The following is a 13,245-nucleotide window of genomic DNA, read 5'->3' on the forward strand; positions in this document are numbered from 1 at the left end:
AGAGCAGAACATTCCCTAATCCAATTATCTTGGATTATTCAGGCAAGTGAAATCTTTTCAGGCAGGTGAATTCTTTTCAACTAAAAAATGAGGGCTTGATCATGGTCTCAGGATTTTATTTTTCTTTTGTCACTCACCCTCTGGGATGGGCCGAGGTGCAGGGTGGTCAAGGGATTTGGGCATTTCCAAGGCAGGAGAGGGCATGGATGAGGTTTTCTCAATGCGAGGTAAAGGTGATTCACTCTTACTGGAGACACTTGCTGCCGTGTTGCCCTCCAGAGAGTGACCCGGCATGGGGCTTGGGCTGCTGCACAGAGGCAGGCCGGGACTTATCATGCCACTGGGCCAGCTTCCGAAAGAAACTCCTAGCAGTGAGCCACCAGACTTCCCCTGGGGGAGAAAAGAGGAAAAACAAAAGGGTGAGGGAGGTGGAGGGTGAAAAACAGAGAGCAAGGGCTCAGGTGATCTGGTACACGGCAAATATAACAGCTGTCTCGGTTCCAGCCAGCGGCCTCACCTGCAAGGCTGATATCGGGTAGTTGAGGAGGCCAGCTGGGTGGTGTGGGCTGGCGGAGGCTGAGGCAGCAGAAGGGGTGAGAGGTAGGGCAGGGGACGGAGGTGGGGATCTGGGCCTGGCTGGGGTGGAGGATGCCTGAGGAGACACACGGGGCGCTCCCGGAGGAGTCGTAGTGAGGGAGGAGAGGTCACAGGGGTTGCGAGGGAGCAGACTGAACCAGTGCCCGCTCCTCTCTGTCAGCACTCTGAGTAGCTGGTCGTTGGCTTGGAATGAGAGCTGCGGGGATGGAGCAGAGGTTGGGGGAGTGTTCCCTGGGCTGTCACGTAGGGCTGGCAGGCACGGGACAGATAAAGAGGTTGAGGCTGGGGGAGGGATGTTTGTAGTGTCATTAGTGGTCACCATGGAGGGGGTTGTTGCTACTGCTGGCTCAGAGGTATTGTGAGTGGGGGAGGATGATGTTACTGTGGTTGTGGCATTAGGAGTACCCACGGGGCTGCCATTTTGTCTCACATGGGGACTCTCCTTCTTTTTCTCCTCTGCCTTCACAGTTTCTTTGCCAACGTCCTTGCTGATGTCCCGGAGTGTGCACAGTTGGGATACACAGCCTGGTTGCTGGTAGAAGAGGGTCGGGGAGTTCTTCTTCCCCTCCTCCTCCTTTTCCTCCTCTTTCTCTTGCTCCAGACCTTGTGTTCGAATGCTCTGCCCATCCAGGTTGATGGGTTTCTCCTTCTCCAACTCGATCTCCTGAGGTTCCTCTTTGACCTTGACCTCTTCTGCTGCCCTCCTCCTCCTCTGTCGCTCCTCCTCCAGTTCCTCTGGTGCTGCAGGGACACGAGAGAGAGCACTGTTGATGTAGCTGAAAAGTCTGTTAACTGTGGTTGGTATTATAACTGAGCAGATTACTGTGAACTTGCTTTTGGAAGATAAGTAGAGTTGTGTTAGATTATTAGAGCTTACAGATGAGATCTCAAACTAGTCTTAGAGAATTAAGATAAAGTAAAACATCATTAGCATATTTCATTGTGCCAAAACAAATGAACATGCAGCTAAACAGATATATTTCCATCATTTATTTCTTCCTCTTCCTGCAACCTGAAATCTTTTACTATGCTTTTTATTTTACACACATTTTTTGAGTGTGTGTGAAGCATCTTAATATAAAGATTCCTCAAACTGGTGTGTACTGTGCTGTAAATACCTTCTCCACTCTCCATGGCTTCAATGAAGACCCCTCCGCAGTGGGGGAGCACCCAGTACCGGCGGCGGTAGCGGTCCTGGCCATACATCATGGAGCGAAGAGAATGGGAGATCTCAAACAGCTTTCTTCTGGTCTGATGATGTTGCTGCAATGGCAGAAAACATACTCTCTGATTTCAATACATTATTTTGATCTATAGACTTTTAGGAAAACAAAAGACACTTGTGCTACCTAATGTCCTTTTGTAATCACCGTGATATATTGAGCATTACATGCTATGCTAATGAGGTAATTAATTAAGTTAATTAATGCCTTAATTAGCAAATAGTCCTATGTAAGTGTACATGTTTGTAAAATGTACAAAGCACATGGTTGTTTTTATTAAACACTGTAAATTAAAGCACTCAGAGCTTTGTAGTTATTTTGAGTAAACACTTCAATAAAAAATAATCAAACATCTTTCCACAATCTAATAAAATTAACTAGAGTGTAGGATGATGTCATGGCAACATACAGCAAAGCGTATAACCATGATGCAATTAAAAAAATGTAATAAAAAAACAAAAATATTACTCCATGTTTCTGTGGTTTATCTCTTCACATTTGCTCCCCTAAGAGACTTTTTTAATCACAATGTGTCCTGTTTTTTATAATCACACATTGACAGTGTCAACCAACCATGCATTCATTATCTGATGCTTTATAAATTTATGTTAATTGTTAGTGACTTTGTCACAGAACGTGCACATTTTGAAGAACATACCTTGGCCAGCTTCTCTATCTGCTTCTCCAGCTCCTCAATACTGGTGGCTTGGTCAACATCATCCTGAAAAAAAAAAGAAAAGAAAAAAAAGGTAAATGTCTGCAAGAGACCTATCATGATCAGTTTTGATAATGAATCAGTAGGTTGATCTTTTTTTTACCTCATCATATGTCTCCACCTTTTTAACCTTCTTCATTTCTTCCTCCTCCTCATCCTCCTCCTCCTCAGCCGGATCATCGCTGTCGTCATCATCATCTTCATCATCGTCGCTGTCTCCACCCAGTTTCCTCTTGCGTTTGGCAGCTGAGGACGGAGTCCCAACAGACTGGTTCTCTTCCACGCCCATGCTGGCCTCCCTCTTCCCAGTGCGTTTGGCATATATGGTCCTGAGCCTGCATAAACACACACACACAGAGGTTCAGCATGATAGTGTACAGAGAATTTTTATATTATTTTTTTTACGATAAAAGAAAACTCACTTCTTCAGTTTTCCCTCCATGATGATCTTGTCCTTCCTCATGTTTGCCATCTGATCCAGGCTCTTGTCAATCTCGCTGTAAGAAGAAATGCAATCCTGTCAGTTACAGTTGTACATCTGTGCTTCTTGTATTCTCACAAACAGCCAACAAATATATTTAGGAGAAGACAAAAGCTCAAGGCGGCAGGAAACTATCTGCAGCCCAAGTAAAAAGCTTAATAAGCTGGTATCCCAGTGCACAAATTAATACTTGCATAATTTCCTTACAATCAAAAGGACTCTACTGCCAATTACCGCTCCCTACGGAAGCTTTATTAAGTGTTTTCCACTGCATCAATAAAACATACCATTATAAGATAATGAATAACTTGAGTGTTGAGCAATATATAAGCACATATAGTGCATGATAGATGAACATATTGTTCCGATACTTTATGTGGTTGGTGAACAGGAGTGTTGGATTTCTAATTTTGTGTTTTTATTCATGTGAGTTCAGAGATAGTAGTATAGTAAGTAATAGTAGTAAGTATAAACCCATTTTATAACCATCCAACAATATGTCACTGACACAGAAAACAAGTACTATACAGTGATCAACTGGAAAATCCCACCTATCAGTTTCACCTGCCCCACCTACCTGATAACAGCTTTGCTGCAGGCTAACTCATTAGCCAGGAAGCCCAGAATTGAGGCCTTCTGAGCGGGCGTGTGGGCCTGGAAGGCCTTGGTCTTCAGACTGAGGGCCAGAGGAGCCAGATCTGTATTGGCACAATGGGCTCCCATGTACATCTGTAGCACCTCAGACACATTATCCCTGTTGATGCCAACATTGGTCAGGTGGTCTCCCAGCATGGTTTTTGTCTGATAGAGGAGGAGAGGATGAGGAGGAAATAACATTTATGAGCACTTCTTGATAAATTTAAGTTAATTTGATTTCTAAGCTTGTCATTTTAGCATTAGAAGCAATATAATGTGCATATGCATTAAATCACAAGAAAAAAAGCATGTCTAAATTTAACCAAAAATAAAACTATATCAGTGGAAATTAAACAATCTTACATACAATCCAAAGAATTCAGTATTTACTTAAGTAAAAATACTGAAGCACTGGCACTAAAATGAATATGTATTAAATATTAATAAATATTATAAATATTAATATTAAATAGTATTAAATGTAAAAGTACTCATATTGAATGACAGTCTCTTACAATGCATGACTTAGTCAACTTTGAACTAGCTCACCTTTTGTCCAGGCGGCAAACCAGGATCACAGACTGCCAGAGAAAGCAGTTTGACGAGAAGGTCTTGGACTTGGCCCATGCTGTCCCCCACATTGAGCAAGCCCTCCTGTAGCATGCCCAGGGTGGGCACATCCACATTCAAATCAAGCCCCAAAACCTTCCCGAAGCCTCGCAGGAACTGCATCAGCATCAGGCAGTCTGACACGGCGCGACCTGGCAGGATGAGTCCAGGAATCCGGGAGAACTCAGGGAGAGGCTGGACCGAGGGTGGGTAAAGTAGGACTGTTAGTGATTGTTCTAGTTGTATGTGCTACTGTGAGAGAAATAAATTAAATTCAATTTGAACAACAGAAAATTATGATTCCAACAACTAGGCTAAATGGGAGAAAAGCCGTATCATGTCATCATATCACATCTGTTAAGTGTTGCTTTCAAATTTAGAGTAATGATTGCCCATATCCTACATTATGCAGTACTATTCTTTAACCACTTGAGGGCACACATTTCCACAGATAAAAAAGCTTACTACCATGTGTTCTTATTCTAAGTACTGACCCTCAAGAAAATATAATAATAATAATAATAATAATAATAATAATAATAATAATAATAATAATAATAATAATAATAATAATAATAATAAATTTTGTGACTGTGCCAACCTGCTGCTCTAACTCCAAATATTTCACAGCAGTCAAATAAGAAAAGCTGACGCTCACTTTATAATACAATGTATTATTTTCTTTCGTTTGGTGATCTTTACACTCTTTACTTGCACTGACCGGGTGAGCTACTGTCTAAGCTACCTTGTGATCAGACAGACACATGTCTTCATTTGGCTTCTTCAGTTCCCTTGCTATCTCCAGCTCCAGCCTCCGCTGCTCCAGTTTACGCTCTTTGTTCAGGCGCTTCTCATCCCTTTTCTCCTGCCGCAAGCGCTCACGCTCCTAGAGAGTCCAAAATTCAAGGGAGCATTAGGGAAGCAAAGTGTGTGTGTGTGTGTGTGTGTGTGTGTGTGTGTGTGTGTGTGTGTGTGTGTGTGTGTGTGTGCCTGTGCATTTATGTGTATGTGTGTGAGAAAACAGACAAGAAGGTTTACTTGACTTTGCTGAGCAGTATTAGAATTCAGCCTAATGCTGCTGTGCATTCAAAGGAAAAGTGCTTGAGGGCCAGAATCTTTTGACTTGGTAAGTGTGTAGAAAAAAATGAATGAAGGGAAAGAACGCACAAAAAGGAGAGAAAGTGGGAATCCATCCAGGGAATAATGACTGAGGCTCTTTTTATCGAGTGGACTGTATGCGTATTTCTGCATTTATTTGTGTGCATATGGACTACCTCTGCTTTCTTGCGAGCCTCAACAGCCTTCATCAGCATTACATGTTGCCTCCTCCTCTCCCTCTCCTAAAGTGGCAAAAAACAGAGGCACATTAACAAGCACACATTATATATACAGTGCTCAAGGTCGACTGAATTTAGTATGTATTAATGTAAATTTGTGATGCACTAAGTTCAATAGAGGCACCATACTTGAACAAACACAAAACAATGCTTCACAAGTATACACTTTCACATGTATGGTGGAAGCATAAGTGAAAAGTACAGTAGTACAATGACAACCAAAAAGCAACACATAGATGCGATACAAAGTAGATGTGATGACAGGCTCAAAAAGAGAAGCAGCTGGAATTGGTGACGGCGCCTCTAAACTAAAGCTGACACAACAAAAGCAACAAAACGCCGGTTGCCAGAAATCCTCTGACGTGCCACATTGGCGTTACAATCAAAATAATAAATTCAATTACATGAGTCAATGCTAATGTTTATTTGACACATCATTGTAATAACGTTTGGTGAGGGGACGACAAAGAGGAATGGATGGTAAAGAGTGGCTACAAACAGAGCAGTTCCACTTCAGTGGTTTTGGCAGCTTAAGTATTAGCACAGTATGTGACTGCTGAGGATGAGACATCTATGTTGTTCTTTGGTGCATGATACACAGTCTACTGCAAAAGGGCACAGGAATCACCGGTGACTGACTATCATTTTATTTGATCTCTTTAGGTTTCCCGCTCCACCGTATCAGGCTGTCACTCCCTCTGTGATCCACCAGAAAGACACAATTGCCACTATTAGGGCTTTGCCAAGGACATTTCCAGCACATAGCGACTAAAATGGGCTGTTTGTGAGGATCGTTTTTGTCATTGTGATAAACAAAACATGGCTGGATGCCAAGCTCTCTGCTACAATATTTCTATGTTCTTATTGGGTTGATTTATCTACAAATGGAAAACTTCAAAAAGACAAGTTCAAAAACGGACATGAAGCCTGTGGCATTCAGCTTTTTCTAGCTTTCAAATTCATCAAAAGCACAGACTATGTTAAAGGCCATTATGATAACAAACTACAATGCATCAAATGCAGTGCAATTGCATGTTACATCCTTAAATACCAGGATTATTTCATGTATCTCAATTTGCCCCCCTTTCATTGTGCTCTGAGTCAAGGTACAAGGGGTTGAGTCCACTGTGAAACAGATAGGCAGACCTTTAAATTCAGCTGCAACTGTGTATGAGTGAGAAGGGCTACAAGCAAGACAGCCAGGCCAAAATAAAATGCTACACAGAACCATATTTGTCCCCATGGTGGAACAGATCATATTGTTGTTCAACAGTCTATCAGGGCTATCATCAAGCAAAGGTTGGGATGTATCCTCCCCAAACTTGGTGGTGGGGAGGGGAGGGGGGAGGGGGTCTTCCTGGAAGTGTCTCCACCATAAAGACAAAATGATTCTTGGTAGCTGTTTTCATTCTTTGTGCAGAATACAGGAACGGTGAATGACAGAGAGGCTGGGATGGGGCAGGTTAAAGTCCAGCACTCTGTGGACTGCAGAACAGATGCACGGACGAACAGACACAAGCTCAATGTCTGGGCCAAAATTGTCAAGCACTCATGGGTAACACAGGCTACTCCAATACAACAGTTAGACAATGTATGTGATGGATGGAAACTCCTCGAGTGCACTTTTCAGACAGTGAGTGTGGATTGGCTAGCAGTCTTTGCAATGCATTCTGAGTAGGAGGGGTAGGAATGGGGGGAGGGGGGACAGAAGCTGCCTGGCCTCCGTGACAGGGTCAGTTGTCCCTCAGGACGAGCAGATGGAGGCAGCATACTGACTCTTTTTCTCTTTTGTTGGTTTTGCTGGAAAGCCATGCAGAAGAATGTAGTATGACAGCAGCCAGTGCTACACTTAATGCATTGCTATGACAACCATAACACAACCAGTTACACGATGCAGGTGTTAGATGTACAAAAATAAACATACCCATACCATATCTAGTCTATGCCTCTCCAACTCCTGGCAGAGAGAGTTGGCAAAATATTAAGGAACAGAAGTAATATCCAATACCAATAAGCATGGGGTTTAATAAAGAGAAATACTGAAGACTTTCATTAAAAAGATGTTTGGTCATTAAGCACATTTACTGCATATATACTCACACATGCCTGTATTTACATGTACATAGATGCACATATACCTAATCACACATAAACACACACACGACACATACACGCCTTCTTACTGAGGTTTGAGGTAAATGGTTTTATTCAGCAGTAACTATTACATTCAAGAGGCTGAGCAAGTTGTAGTGAATGCCTACCTGGTGTTTGAGGATCTCTGCCTGCTGTCTCCTCAACTCTTTCTCCTTGAAAGCAAGAAAGAGAAGATGAGAGAAAAATCAATATGCTTCCATAGTGCCAATACCATGAAAATCACTACAGACTGATGGAATTTCAGTCCTATTTCAAAGGGCCGCTCTAATTTTATTGCCAGCTACTTCTTAAGTGGAAAAAGACTCACATCACCGTTGTTCATGTGATTTTGTGAAAAACGGTTTCATGCCACATATGTGTGAATGCTATACTGACTGTAATATTACATCTGTTTCAAGAGTTTGATTAAACATTTAAACAAACCTTTATCCGTTTTTCAGCCTCCAGTATTTTGGCATTGGCGGCCTCTTCCTTCTTTTTCCGTTTGGCCTATGAATAAAAATTAAGGTCAAGAATGAATCACAGAGACAGACACATATCAATCAGTCTTGGGTGAGGACTTTAACTGATTGTTTGCAGTTTTCTGGTTCGAGTAGAGATTTCATGCTCCTGAATGCCAGTCAAATTTGTAAAACACAGCGAATGAATAATGTATCTCTTTAACATGTAATTGTGAAAATGTTGAAGCCTCCCGTTAAGAGTGGCTTGCCAACCGTGTCAACTCAAAATTGATTTAGTCCTGCTAAAACACTTTGAAGCTCCTACAGTATAATTGTCTGCGCCTGCGTATGTGTTTGGATGAGTGTGTGTGTCGAATATGTGTGTGTGCATGGATGTGTATGCATCTTTGCTTGTGTGTTTGTGTGTGTGTGTGTGTGTGTAAAACAGCACCTTTTTTTTTCTTCCTCGACCCACTTATGCTAAACTGTTACTGTTGTCTGATGAAAAAAAAGACTTTTCTGTCCAATTTAAATAAGGTCTGAAGAGGCAGCAACAGCCATTTTAATATTCAACAGCCGTCAACCAAGACCAATTTAGCATTAGTTCCATGTGGAATTATGCCTAAGAAGACGCAACTCCCTCCAATGCATGCCGCTGTTCAGTAATGAGCTTTAGGAAGATTAAAACACTATAGACTGAGGGGTTGTAGCTATCCAGGAATGTTCTGCTTAATCAGAGGTGCTGTTGGATCAGATTCTGTACCTCCAAAATTTGCTGCGCCCTGAGTTCCTTCTCCATCCGAATCTGCTGAATACGCTTGATCTTTTCCTGTTAAAAAAACAAAAAAACAAAAAAACAAAAAAAAACATAATCTCTCAATATTTTAGACACTGGAAAACATCCTTAGATAAAATCACTCTCTAACCACTCTATTCCAATCGGTTTGGGAAAAAAAAAGAAAAAAAACACACAACAATAAGTTTAGTACTAGGAGTAATGATGGTAATTGAAAAGCAAGCTTTAAAGCATCACAAAATAACTATTCAGCATTTCCTGCAGTGCAGACAGGGACTATGTGAGTCAGGACACTTAGATAAGGAGAAAGGGAAGAAAAACATTTGTCAGCACATGCATAAAGTAGACCCACCTGCTGCTTGAGAATCTTGATCTGCTCTTTCTGCTTCCTCCTCTCCTCGGCTGCCATGATAGCTACAAGAGTCAAGTCAGTGTTGTGTCAGAGTCTACAAAAATGACCTACAAAGCTTGGCCACCAACTGCATTCATATCTGAGAGAATTGCAGTTGTTAGGCTTTTATTTATTCAGGAGGTCTCACTGAGGTCAGGACGTGTTTTACACGAGAGCTACATCACAGCTGAGATGACTTGGTCACATGAAACTATCATAACACATGCAAAATTTTGAAGTCCATCAGAGAAATTAATGTCTCTAACTTCAAATAGTAGAAACCAGAAAGATGAGTTTCACCATAATAAGCATACAGTAATAATCAAAAAAACAAAGAAAGCAACTGGTCTAAGAATGTTATCATTATTGATATCAAAAGATTTAAACAGGTCGACCGAGAGTGCAGGACAGTGTTTAGTGGTATCATGCTAAGACCAGGTCTTAACCTTGATTCTTATGACTGGAGGATATTATTAACAGACCTGTGATTTGATCAGTGATTTAAGACAGACAGGACAGCTTAGATATAGGCAGATAGTTTTTAGGTCACAAGTGTCAGCAAATTTATGCAGTGGATCTGAGCTCATCTCCGTATTTTAGCAGCTGTAAAAGTTTAATTAAAAATATGTAAAAGCGATGTTGAAAGCACAGATCAAAATTGTCTTCTCTGGTTTAAATGTATTGGTGCATTAGACATTTCAGAAAATATAACATGCCTGCTTCCAGTCTGGAGTGTAAGTGATTGCTAAGCAAACAGTCTTGAGATTCTGATCTGACTTTTTTTTAGCTCAATGTCGTGTGTAGGAATTTAAATAATGTATAAGCATAATGTTTGAAAACAGTGGCACAGTAGCAATAAAGATTAGAGCAGAAAGAAGATTAAAGCTTATGCTTTAAAGTGATGAAAATAAATATATACATACAAACAAAGGCCCTGCTATCTTTTATACTACACCCATTTAGATCAAAGTGGTCTGAAGTGATCGACTGAACAACTGAATAACCCACTGTCGCCATCTTTACAATCCCTGAGCTTTTGTTAACAAATTTAAAAAAAAAGAGTTTACCTTGCTGCTTCCGAGCTTCTTTGGCTGCACGTGCCAGTGCCTGCTTTTCCAGTTTTCTCATCAGTTTCATCTGGGCGGCCTGACGGGCTATTTCTGCACAGAGGGGGGAGAAAGGTGCTGTCAGTGAAATATTTCAGGAGAATACCTAAAAACTGTTCTAGCCTGACTGAGCACATTTGACTGAGATCATGCATTGCCTCACATAAAATGTAAACAGTATTAGGGACATATACTCAAAGCCATTTTTCACTATGAGGATTAACATATATTTATACAATTTGCCCATTAACATTTTAAATTACTGAAATGTCCAACTGGCTGCCACAGGGTTCTGGTAGCATAAGAAATGACTTTACTTTATAAAATCACCATTAGCGTTGATGTTTTTATCAAAGCCACAAAAGGGCAGAGTAACATTAGAAAGACATGATAACAATGCTGATTGATTTAAAAAAAAAAAAAAAGTATCACATGAAGCAGGTAGATCCAACAAACAAGCATGACAGAAAAAAACTGACTTGGCCATACACAATAAACATGTTTAAAACTGCAACCCCCTCTCTGGCCTCTGCAACCTGAATAATGGCTGCTTGATTAATGATACCCAGACATATGATAAACATATTTCAGGGCTCATTTCCTCCGCTAACCTTGAGCCTCTAGTTTGCGCAGAAGTTTGACCTCACTGGGACTGGGGCCCTCGGGCGCAAGCGGATCGCCAACATTAGGGGGTCGGCCCTTCCTCCGCCGGTTACCTTTGGCACCTTCACCTGCTAACTGGCGCTCGGAATTAGGGGGACGACCCCTACGACCTTCCATGGCCAAAATACGAGGAATGACCTCCTCTTCCTTCAACAAGCTCCACTGTAAACCCTGGAGAGCAGAAAGGGAGAAAACAAAAGTACAGGTGGAGAGATGGGGGGGTGTGTGGAGAGATGTAACAGTGAGTGACTCGTTGACATACATCATTTCATGTGACTACGGAACAATTTAATCATTAGCTAACTGGACTCTGGGTGTATTCAACAGTTATTCTTCATTTTTTAAATGATACATCATTATGTTTTCAGTAAAAAGCTGGCTAAACAATAGATTAAATAAGAATGACTCATTTACTGATCTATCTTTAATCATCTTTTTCAGGTTTTATGTAATCTGTTTCTCTGGCCCCTCAGCAACGCATATATCTATTTATAAGTTTTTTCTCTGTTCTGCTTCTAATAAGGCACACACATACAGTACATCTTCTAGTTTATCTCTCTGTATCACAGACACATAACACAGGATATATCACTGGTCACCTGTGGAAGTAATGTCAGCTGATTATTACATTTCTCCATGCACAGTGAGAGATCTATGAACTAGGACTACTGAGGGTTTTGGTTGATTCCTATCCATGCCCTGATAGTGACTGCTGCATGAAGCTTTGCCTGCCGCTAGATGAAAAGATGAACAGGGATCAGGGAGAGAGAGAGAGAGATGAAAGGCAGTCACCTGGGGTCCTTCTCTGGCTTCATAGAAGTCACCAACCCTTATCTTTGCACTGAAGCTAAAATTATCACGCGTGATGCCACTTATTCCATTTCTGGATAGATACTACAGAAGAGAAAATAATAATGGCGTTGGTTTAGGCAGGAAAAAAATTGCGAAATTAGCGACATTGAAAAGCAACTGGGAGGCACTAGATTGGAGGAAGTCTAAGGTTACAGTGTGCATAGCTGTGCAGTGCTACTAATCATTATAAAAGCCGAGGGACAAAAAAAGAGCAAGAGCTCTCAGGAGAGAAAAACGGCTCTGACCTTGGGGTGCACAATTCAGGCCCTTTCTTATTTATCTGTGGCATTGCTAGGCTTTTTACTGCCTACTGACTGAGTAGCAGTGAGTGAATGTTACCTAGTATACAATTTTTTGTTGACACCACTACAGTCAAAGGTAGTTTTAACAATCAGACTGGTTCAGCTTTTCATGAATCAAAGAAAGAAGATGAAACACTGTAATACTGTACAAATGAGGCCAAAGCTGTGCATCCCAATGCTAAACATTAATCATTTTTTGGTAAAGGGGGAGAGGTGAAAAAAGTGGCACAAGAAGTGAATCTAAGAATATCATCTCTCACTATTAGGGTCATAGAAAGCAGGGTGGGGGGTGGAGTGCAGCTGGAGTGATAGCATAGATAATACACAACAAATCCTGATACCGAAGCATCTGTTTGAGCAATGTGGAGGAGCAGTGTTGCAATTATTACCAAAAATATCCTTCCATAATAAATCATAAACATACCACCCATAGTGTTTCCCACTGTAATCCCTGTCACAAACTCAGCTGCTCATCTGTATGCCTCAAAACATTTGCTTCTGTATTGTGGCTATAAAACTGCAGCGCTGTGAGGACGAGGTACCTTCATCACATCTGGGTACTGCCTTAGTTTCTTGCCACACGGGGCGTAGTAGGCAACCTCGCCCTGTGGCCGTCCAGCCACTGATTTGATTCTTGTTTCTCTACGCCACCTGGGTTTTTAAGAAATAAAAAAGTAGCACAGTGTGTATCATACATTCCTCACCATGTGTGGATATGATGCTGAGAGTGACAGAAAATTGCAACACACTCCAAAGCGAACCACTTCATGAGAGGATTCTTTCTCTTAGCCTCTTGTACATACCCCAGCTCCAGAGGTATCATCAACTCCTTCTCATCCATCACCCTCTTCCTCTTCCCTAAGCCTGTGGAGAGACAGGAGTTCAGCCATCAATTTGATAGCACAACCTATGACTAGAAACCTCACACATACACTGCAGCAGC

The 13,245-nt window shown here is 41.5% G+C and overlaps 1 protein-coding gene across 10 annotated transcripts in view; it reads right to left on the bottom strand.

The window, feature by feature from the left end:
* Window positions 1-13,245, bottom strand: part of baz2ba (bromodomain adjacent to zinc finger domain, 2Ba) — a 65,854-nt gene that overhangs the window by 5,018 nt on the left and 47,591 nt on the right. For 2 of the 10 annotated variants that reach the window (XM_018683739.2, XM_018683733.2), the window contains exons 11-30: window positions 13,106-13,166; window positions 12,845-12,953; window positions 11,941-12,042; window positions 11,097-11,319; window positions 10,447-10,539; window positions 9,341-9,402; window positions 8,956-9,021; window positions 8,176-8,241; window positions 7,860-7,904; window positions 7,523-7,555; window positions 5,536-5,601; window positions 5,007-5,147; window positions 4,202-4,456; window positions 3,594-3,817; window positions 2,958-3,032; window positions 2,639-2,870; window positions 2,479-2,541; window positions 1,716-1,860; window positions 518-1,338; window positions 138-390 (exon numbers count right to left, since the gene is read on the bottom strand). In XM_018683739.2, the coding sequence (XP_018539255.1) occupies window positions 138-390; window positions 518-1,338; window positions 1,716-1,860; window positions 2,479-2,541; window positions 2,639-2,870; window positions 2,958-3,032; window positions 3,594-3,817; window positions 4,202-4,456; window positions 5,007-5,147; window positions 5,536-5,601; window positions 7,523-7,555; window positions 7,860-7,904; window positions 8,176-8,241; window positions 8,956-9,021; window positions 9,341-9,402; window positions 10,447-10,539; window positions 11,097-11,319; window positions 11,941-12,042; window positions 12,845-12,953; window positions 13,106-13,166 (3,135 nt within the window). The remainder of the gene's footprint in view (window positions 1-137; window positions 391-517; window positions 1,339-1,715; window positions 1,861-2,478; window positions 2,542-2,638; window positions 2,871-2,957; window positions 3,033-3,593; window positions 3,818-4,201; window positions 4,457-5,006; window positions 5,148-5,535; window positions 5,602-7,522; window positions 7,556-7,859; window positions 7,905-8,175; window positions 8,242-8,955; window positions 9,022-9,340; window positions 9,403-10,446; window positions 10,540-11,096; window positions 11,320-11,940; window positions 12,043-12,844; window positions 12,954-13,105; window positions 13,167-13,245) is intronic. The other 8 variants (XM_018683743.2, XM_018683740.2, XM_018683742.2 and 5 more) reach the window with 5 other exon arrangements.

This window comes from Lates calcarifer, linkage group LG2 (assembly GCF_001640805.2).
Source record: "Lates calcarifer isolate ASB-BC8 linkage group LG2, TLL_Latcal_v3, whole genome shotgun sequence".
NCBI classification, from domain to species: Eukaryota; Metazoa; Chordata; class Actinopteri; family Centropomidae; genus Lates; species Lates calcarifer.